Here is a 9,376-nt window from a genome sequence, read left to right as displayed (position 1 = left end):
AGGTGCTAGGGCCATGTCAATGTGTCCTCTGCCACCCAACACCAGACATATGTGGGTAAGGGGGGAGAAATGCATTCTGAAATGTACAGAGCCAGAACGCAGTTCCATGGAACATTCTACCAATCATCAAGTGTGGAAACTTCTAAGAACAGGATCTACTGCTCATCACCACCTCGTCAGAACAGGGGTTGCATTTCCTGTCAACGATAAACTCAGTAATTCAGGGGACCCAATCACGGTATATTTTCTAAAATTTTGTTACCTGGATTCATAGCCAGTTGACTAGACCTTGTGCTTATTCAAGGGACTCGTTCCTTCCACATCTTTCTACCTGCTTGCTGAAATCTACCTGGTGCCTGGGATTCCTTTAGCAGGAGTAAGAGTACCCTATTTTTCTACCATACGGCTTAAAACGCAAATATTTGATTTGATTAAATCTTCAGTGTAAACTGGTTCCATTTTTCACTGTTTGTAAGATGTGGGATGGGGAGCTGGTTGGGGCGGGGCGTGGACCAAAGGATCAGAGTTGGGGAAGGGAAGAGCGAAGAGGAAGCAGGAAGGAGGAAGGAGGGTGAGGACCCTTCCCACCTAGGGGAGATGGAAGGACACAGAAATGAAACAGGGAAGAGGGAACAACTTTACAGACTAGCAACTTCTGTTCCCCTTACCTTCAGCACGGCGGTGCCAAACAGGAGCTGTGTGTTGAGGGATGCTGGCATGCGGCTGCCAGCGTGGGTAGCCGGCTGCATGATTTATGAAGGGTTTTTTAGCACAGCCCCACATCCTGCAAAGAAGGTTCGTTCCCCGGGGATTCGTTACTCAAGGAGAACTGTGCAAACACCACTTCCTGGGGGATGTTAATAGTGTCTGTAAGCAGGAGAGAGAGAGCGCGAGAGGGAATCATTGCTTTAGCGGAGAGAGAAATTAGCTCACAGCTGCAAAAGAAAACTCGCCTCTGTGTAGAACAGACCCGTTTGCTAACAACTGAACAATAAGCCACTTTCTTATGAAGGACTTTTGATATCTGCAAAGTAGATTCTGCTAACTAAAAAGTAAGTACTTTCTTCGAGCGTCTAGGCTTCTCGTGGTCAGCGTTTCCTTGGAAAGATGGAGTACTAGGCGGTGCTATCTAATTCCAGCCGAGAGCTGGACTTCGGCTGTTTATTTACATGAGTTGTTTGTGAATGTGAGCTGGTATACGTGAAGGAGAAAGATGGGACTTTTAGGGCAATGGTGTGCCACCCGTCCCCACTCCCCAGGACTGGCTTTCAGCCCTACAAGGGAGAGGTGGGGCCGGACATGGAGGGAGCTGCTTCCAGGAAAGTTCGTTTGAGGCTCCAAGTCTCTGCGGGGGCCTGGGAGACAAAGAACAGCACAGAGCTGGGAGAGGAGAAATCTCCTGGGCTTGGGAGCATCGCCAAGTAATGCCCTGGCCCAGATGTTGGTGACCTCCTGTGCACACAGGCAGCTGCGCTGGTGGCATATTGATGAGGGAGAGTCAGAGGAGTGGAGTAGGACAGAAGCAGACAACAGAATCACGAGCTGGAGGTCAAGCCAGCCTAGGAATCTCTTTGGCTTCATCCCCCTTGACTCACACTCTAACTCGATCTCACCATTCCTAAGACCAGGAAAACTGAGATCTCCAAGGTAAAGGAGGGAAGAGGTGGTGTTTCTCCCACACACCTAAAACTAACCACCTGCAGTCCACTCCGAGGACAGGAGACACTCCTGCATGGAGGGCAGCCCACGGTCACCTCATCACACCAGTCTCAAGGTAGGGGACAATCCAGTATGAGACAATGAGGCCAGGGCTCTCAGAGCCTAAATACAGAGATACCACAGAGGTGCATTTTAAGAGGGGACTCTTCTCTAGGAGACCACACTGAGAAGCCAATCCCAGCACCTTTGACTTAACCCCCCACCCTGGCAGGGAGAAGAGTTTCCTGAGCCCTTGCTTCCCAGATGCTAATCTTAGAACTCATTCTCCAGGACTGAGATCTCCAGCGGGCCTGTGGAATCAGACAGACCTTCCCACCCCCTGAAAAGTAACCCTGGGATTGAGCAGAGGACAAACCTCTTCCTTCTGTCCCCCAGTCTCCTCCCCCTTGTAACACTGTTGTATCCATCAGGACTCTTATTGCCACAAACGGCAGAAACTCATTGAAACTGACTTCAGCCACAAAAATTTGCAAGGTGGGGTAGCAAGGTGGAGATGTGCTCATATCATTGAGATGTCCAGAGTCTCATTCATCTTTAGGCTTGGCTAAATCCAGGGGCTCAATGATTTCATCAGGACAATGTTTCTAGCTCTTGATGGCTCTCTCCTGTTGGGCTCAAATGGTGGCAAAAATGACCCCAGCAGTTCTACATTTTTATGGACCCGAGAGTCTGAAATTTCAGGAAGAGAGAGACTCTCTTTCCCTAAATGTAGGGAAGGCAAAAGCAGCAAAGCAGTTTCTTAATGGTCAAGCTTGGACCATGTGGTCAGTTTTGAAATAATCACCATATCCAAGAGGATGGGACTGCCCAGTTGGAAATGGGAATGGGACCAGCTCCACTTCAACACATGGACTGAAAGTGGGGGGTGGTTCCCCAATGGAAAACTGGGAAGTGCTCTCAAAACACGAGGGAAATTAACCACCACCCTATTTTTCTTAAGAGGGTCTTAGGAAGTTTCGCCACTTCGATTTAAACCTCTCTGCCAGAGGAACAACTCACTAAACCCTAGGAGCAGCAGCTCTCGTTCTCCCAAATCCTCTCTGTGACAGGCTAAGTCACAAAGCAGCTCAGAGGGGGACACCACGACAGCTAAATTCTCAACATCGTTTTCAGGAAACATGGATGCTCAGGGTGGCAGACAACACAGTGCACACACAGCAGGGGTTCTGTGCTATCAAAGGCATCTGTCCATAGAGCAAACTCTCTCCAGGTTGGGAGAATGAACGTTCAAGAGGGTGGAAGGGAAAGGAGGTCAGGACACCCAGCAGTGCACAGTCCTTACTCCAAGAGAGTGGCTCGTTAAAAACACCACAGACAAAGCAAGATGGAAAGGTGCTTCGGGCTGCCTACCTTTGCCCTGGAACATAGGAACGCTTCAGTTAAAAAAAAAAAAAGAGGAATAAAAAATGACAAAAGCTATGGATAAGAACCAGTATAACAAATTAGAGAAAAAGCTATTGCTTCCAGCCATATAATATATGAATTTTCTCTACTTGTCAGCTCCTCACAAATGGAATCCTGAGTCCTTTCAGTCAACATCAAGCCTTTCCTGCCTAGTTAACATTAATAGAGGGAGGCAGGGAAGATGTGAGGGTAGCATTTGATAAGTGCTGGAGGAACACTGCTTTAGAAAAGCACATTAACCCTTTTTGCCTGTTCCAGCTCCTGTGGGGGGGGGGGGGGGTGTGTGGTGGGGGAGATGGAACAGGTGGGCTTAATTGGCTCTGAACAAAGCCCTTGAAATCCCCGGAGAGCTATGCAACCAGATGTCCCCTCTGGCACTAAGTGTTAAAGAGGAGTCTTTGTAAGGAGCCCAGCGGAAGGTGGAGGGCAGATTTGTTTGAATGAAACTAAGCTTCCACCTTCACTTTAAGACATTTTAGGGTACCCCTCCCCAGAAAAAAGACAACAAGATACTTACAGTAAAAGTTTACAATTCCCATTCTAAGTGTACCAGGTAAGGGGTGAAATGAAGTTAAAGGGCATCTTGTCAAAACAGCAATATCCATCACAATTGCACCCCACCTCTCCATCCATCATCATGTTCTCTCTCACACTCCCTGATCTTTAAGGCTAGTTCACGTTTCTTTATGGTATCGTGGAAAGACCACTTGGCCAGGAGACAGAAGTCCAAGACTTGAGTTCTGCTTTCATCGTATGCAACGTGTATGAGCCTGGGCACATCACTTATTTACAATGAACCTTTGCCTCCTTCACCACCAAGTGGTTCTATTTTATGTCACATCTGCCTCACAAGATTACCAGAAGGACCAAATGTATTCATCTGCCTGACATTTGCCAGACACCTGCTTTATACCGGAAGGTACAAAGGAATATGAGGGAATACATATTTGAACTAGACTCAGTTCCGACCTCGGGAAACTCACTGGACAGCCAGTGTACAGGACTGCGCTCTGTAAACAGAAGAGCACTTTGCAAAGGGAAACCATTTCTGTTTCCTGTTACTGTCCTCTAGATAGATCCTAGATTTTGCCAAGCCCTTGTTCTCCTAGATAGTTTTAGTCTACTTCCTCTTGGTCCCAGCTTACTTACTTCGAAAGTGGTGGCTTCTGAATGAGCTTCCCTTGCAAGTAGAGGAGTTCCCAGTTTTTCTTCCAGGTTAATTTTTATTGAACATGACCTCTAGAAGGGGTAGCTCCTCTCCTGTGAGACTCTACTCTTGGGTCCAGGATAGATTCTCAAACCAAGATGAGCCAATATGCAGACGTAGCCTCTGTCCAGGAATTCAGAATTGGCACACTGAAAGAGGGACAGAAAGCAGCAGCCATATGCAGGGATGGCACGTGAATAACGAACTCCAAAACGGCGATCCATCCGTTCAACAAGTGTGTCCCCAGAGCTGTACCGGTGACTGTCTGGGAGACCTCCCTGCACTGTCTGTTTTATTTACTTTAGTAGGAGTCGGGTTTTGTTCCTTATGAACAAATGATCTGTCTGACATCCTGTCCCAGATAAGCATGGCCCTAGGACACCAGCCCTAGGTTGGCCTTCAACAGATGTCTGGGTTTAGCCTAGCAACGAACCATATGTCTGTGTGTTGCAGCACACGAGGCTGTAGCCATGTTTTTATTTCTTTTTTTCTTTTTTTTTTTGCGGTACGTGGGCCTCTCACTGTTGTGGCCTCTCCCGTTGCGGAGCACAGGCTCCGGACGTGCAGGCTCAGCAGCCATGGCTCACGGGCCCAGCCGCTCAGCATGTGGGATCTTCCCGGACCGGGGCGCGAACCCGTGTCCCCCGCATCGGCAGGCGGACTCTCAACCACTGCGCCACCGGGGAAGCCCTGTAGCCATGTTTTTAAATGGAAAACACAAAAATGAATAAGCTATTGAAGAGCTAACCCACTATAAACAGAGTTATCCAGTGGAAAGAAGCAGCTGAAAAAGTGTCAACGACATTATCATCTGTGAAAAACATTTAACCCCAGTCAACATTTTAAAAAGATACAGAAGGCCATCAGACTGGCCTTCTGCCTCAGTTTACCTCATTAACTGTCACTCTGCCAGTATCACCAAAGTTGAGCGCTGAACTTCGGCAGGAGCTTTGAGGTTCCAATGGGCTCGTGCTGGGCACTGAGGATACGGGAGAAAATCTGTTCTCACAAGAGCTCTCTGTAAAGTGGAGGAAACCTAATTAATAATCACAACGCTGTGACAAACGCAGCTTTAAAAATGTGTTCAAGTGTCCTGAAGGCATCCGGGCCGTGCTTCTGGGGCCGCCCAGAGCCAGCAAGGGTATCCAGGCACCCAAGTTGACTGAAAACTTCTGTGTCTGCCATTTGGCTACTGGGGACATGCTGAGGGCTTCTGGCTCAGAGCTGGGAAAAAAGCTGAAGGCAACTATGGATGCTGGGAAACTGGTGAGCGATGAAATGGTCGTGGAGCTCATTGAGAAGAATTTGGAGACGCCTCCGTGCAAAAGTGGTTTTCTTCTAGATGGCTTCCCTCGGACTGTGAGGCAGGCAGAAATGCTCGATGACCTCATGGAGAAGAGGAAAGAGAAGCTTGATTCTGTGATTGATTTCAGCATCCCAGACTCTCTGCTGATGCGGAGAATCACAGGAAGACTGATTCACCCCGAGAGTGGCCGTTCCTACCACGAGGAGCTCAACCCCCCAAAGGAGCCCATGAAAGATGATATCACCGGGGAACCCTTGGTCCGCCGATCGGATGATAATAAGGCGGCCTTGAAAATCCGCCTGGAGACCTATCACACTCAGACTGCCCCGCTGGTGGAGTACTACAGTAAACGGGGGATCCACTCTGCCATCGACGCATCCCAGACCCCTGACGTTGTGTTTGCAAGCATCCTAGCAGCCTTCTCCAAAGCCACATCCTAGTAACAGAATGCCAGGCGAGACTGCACCACTGCTCATCACCCTGCAGTGTGATCCCTGCTCTTAGGTGCTGGGCAGAGGGGAGGGGTGGTCAGGGTAAGGATGGAGAGGGAGGGTTGGTGAGGGCTCAAGAGGAGAATGGGAAGAGCAGCAGTGCTGTAGTGAAGTGATTTCTTTTCCATGGAGTAGGAGTCCTAAAAAGTATAAGCAAAGGGAAACATTGATTTTTTAAAACACTGATTGGAGGGTATAAATAGAAACAGGGAGATGCAGTATTATTTCTAAGGAATCACGTTGTCATTTACTCCAGACTGGTGACCATATTTTTTAAAGCCAGTGCCCTAAGACCTCAGCTTTTATCAGAACCTCATGTCAGCCCAGGAATGCCGGAAATCACACCGTTGTCCAGTCTGTCCTGTAGCTTGGAACAGGGCAGGAGATGACTACTAACCCTGGTTCCCCATACCATGAGATCAAAAAGTCATCTCCCCCCCACCAAAAAAAAAAAAAAGTCATCTCCCCATTTGAAAGAGATATAGAGTGTGCTCATGGGGGTAGGGGCTCAGCACATCAGGTTTACTGGAGTCATAGGGCAGGTGGGGCAGGCCGGTCTCACTCCCTTCCCAACTTACCACTGATGTACCAGCCCACCGGCTCTCGTGGGTAAGCTCTCGACAGCCACCCAGCATATGCCACAGTCCTACACTCTTGCCTTCCTCCATCCATGTCGTGTGGAAGGACCCTTTTGAATAAATGAGCAAGTGTCCTAAGCGACCTTATCCAAAGATTGTCCTTTCCATCCTCAAATCCTGTGACTGGGATCACTCAACAGCACCGTGATGTATTATTTTCAATGAGGTGCCTTTCTTAACTGTCCAAATGCTGCCTTCGTTTGGCCCCTAAATCAATAAAGTGTGTTAAATGTTTGTAAAAACTAAAAATAAAAAATAAAAACGTGTTCAAGACAGAGAGCTAACACAGAGACAGGAGTGACCAACAACATCAGGGAAGAGGATAGGAAAGGCTTTCTAGAAAAAGCTGGCTTTTGAAAACTGAATAGGAGTTTGTCTGGCAAATAGGGTGAAGTTAGAGGGGGGAGAAAGAAGAACATTTGAGGAAGAGAGAATAGCATGTCCCAGGACCACAATTCTTCAGCCTCTGCCCCTGACCCTCAGGAACACCTACCACCCAGGCTACTCTGTCCGCTATGCTCTGCTTGCCAAGATGGGTACCCTGGACAGCACCAGAACCGGCCACAGCTTCCACTGCTGCAGACTCAGCGTTTCACATCCTTGGCTAGGCTTGCAGTGGCCAGCAGCCCCTGTTCCCACACGCCTCTCTCCAGGTCTTTCCTGTGGTCTCCATTTATTCCGGTCCTTTGGTTGAGATCCCAGCGTGTTCTGCTTCCAGATTCACCAGAGCTAGGACCCTGGGGATGCAGTGAATGCTTCTTGCATGGGGGTGGGGCCCGGAAGTAAACTAGGCCCTGGAGGAGAAGATTTCCATGAGTGTCAGAGAGGAAAACCTTCAAGGTGGGGGGGTGAGTAAGTGGTGTATTCCTCACAGAGCAGGATGAGGGGAAACCTAAGAGAGAGAGATTTACATTGGAAAAGACACTAGTTCAAACAGAAATGACCTGGGCAACCCGTTACACGAAGGCACTGAGGGCACGGTGGATCCAAACAGTCCTGAGAGTGAGACCTTGTGCCACCATGGGTCAGAGCTGAGCAACATTCGAAAGCTCCAATTTGTCCTAAGTGAACCAATGTGCAGAACTAACGAGGTCATCAATTTTTCTTCCAGTTAATGAACTTGTCAGGAGGGGTGTGATGCGGGAAGATGATGAGATGAGCAACCAGACCTGATTAAATAGTTTCATCTTCATCAAAGAATCAGACACAGAGCTGAAGCCCCATTATTCACTAGAAGGGGATAATTACACAGAGGGGGCTGCCGTCAGACCCACCCCTCCCCTCACCCAAGGGGCTCCATTCCCTTGGGTACAGGGAGTGTGTCAGACCTGGGAATGGGCACTCATTTAATTCAACAACTATTTATGGGCAGCTTGTTCCATGTCAGGCGTGGACCAAGAACAAAGGATGGAGACGAATAAGATCTTGTCCTTGCCTTTAAGTAGTTCATGGTCGATCTAGCATGGAACAACAACTAACTGAAATATGCTATGAAAGATGCTCCCCCAGCACTTCACACCAAGTGCTATGGAGACAGAGGCGAGTGGGAAAGAAAGAAAGGGGAGAGAACCCAGGAAGTCTCCTCATAGGTGGTCACCCTTGATCTGGGCTTTAGAGATGAGCAGAATTTCATCCTGGAAGAAAGAGGGGAACTGTAAGGGCATATCAGGCAGAGAGGCAAGCTTGAGTAAAGATAAGGTGGTATGGGGGCTTCCCTGGTGGCGCAGTGGTGGAGAGTCCGCCTGCCGATGCAGGGGATGCGGGTTTGTGCCCCGGTCCGGGAGGATGCCGCGGAGCGGCTGGGCCCGTGAGCCATGGCTGCTGAGCCTGCGTGTCCGGAGCCTGTGCTCCGCAACAGGAGAGGCCACAGCGGTGACAGGCCCGCATACTGCAAAAAAAAAAAAAAAAAATAATAAGGTGGTATCATAATATCCAGCTTGTTTGGAGAAATGTAACCGAGAAGGACCCTATGGGGCCTTCCTCACAGGACTCCCTCCACCGCACCCCCATGTCCTCCACCTGCCTTTTGTCTGTAGAAAAACTTTAGTCAAAGAAAAATTTAATCAGAGAAGTGAGAAAATGCAGAAGGAAAGGAAAACAGTCAAACAGGACAAATAATAACAGTTCAGTCATTAAGCAAAGTCAAGGACTGTCATTGTCTGCATGAAAATGGGTCTAAGCCACGTCCAGGTTTCAGCCAGAGGGAGGGAAAAAGAGAATGTGGAGGAGGCTTAACTAAAGTCCAGACAGAGAAATGGCATCCAGCTCGCATTTTATTGGCAAGAAGAATGTCACATGACCAAACCTAAATGCAAGGGAGGTTGGGAAACGTAGCATAACTAAGACTGACTACAACTGTAATACCGTGGAAGAAGGGGGAAATGGGTTTAGGTGGATAGCTGACAGTTTCTGCAACACTGCCTAAGACTGTCAAGTCTAATTTGTGGGCTCTTTTGCACTGTCATTTCTTACTAGGCTCTAGGAAATCCATAATAGACTTAAACCTCTTTGCTTTCCTCACGACTGTGACCTCACTACAGCAGCATACAGCAACCACTGACTGTATGCCATTGTCAATGGTAATTGATTAGAAAGGAATTATGATGAAAAA

General features: G+C 48.5%; 1 protein-coding gene across 1 annotated transcript; it reads left to right on the top strand.

Annotated features, from left to right (window-relative positions):
* The first annotated feature begins 5,499 nt into the window (after positions 1-5,499).
* LOC116748937 (adenylate kinase 2, mitochondrial-like) lies at positions 5,500-6,160 on the top strand. Its single transcript, XM_032622639.1, has one exon. It carries the CDS (start codon positions 5,531-5,533, stop codon positions 6,074-6,076), a length of 546 nt encoding a protein of 181 aa, XP_032478530.1. The 5' UTR covers positions 5,500-5,530; the 3' UTR covers positions 6,077-6,160.
* Positions 6,161-9,376: the final 3,216 nt, after the last annotated feature.

The sequence above is a fragment of the Phocoena sinus genome, chromosome 2 (assembly GCF_008692025.1).
Source record: "Phocoena sinus isolate mPhoSin1 chromosome 2, mPhoSin1.pri, whole genome shotgun sequence".
Lineage (NCBI taxonomy): Eukaryota > Metazoa > Chordata > Mammalia > Artiodactyla > Phocoenidae > Phocoena > Phocoena sinus.
This window is presented reverse-complemented; position numbering and strand designations above follow the sequence as displayed.

Excerpts from the sequence above, each read along its gene's own strand:
- LOC116748937 (XM_032622639.1), top strand. The coding sequence starts at position 5,531 with ATGCTGAGGGCTTCTGGCTCAGAGCTGGGAAAAAAGCTGAAGGCAACT.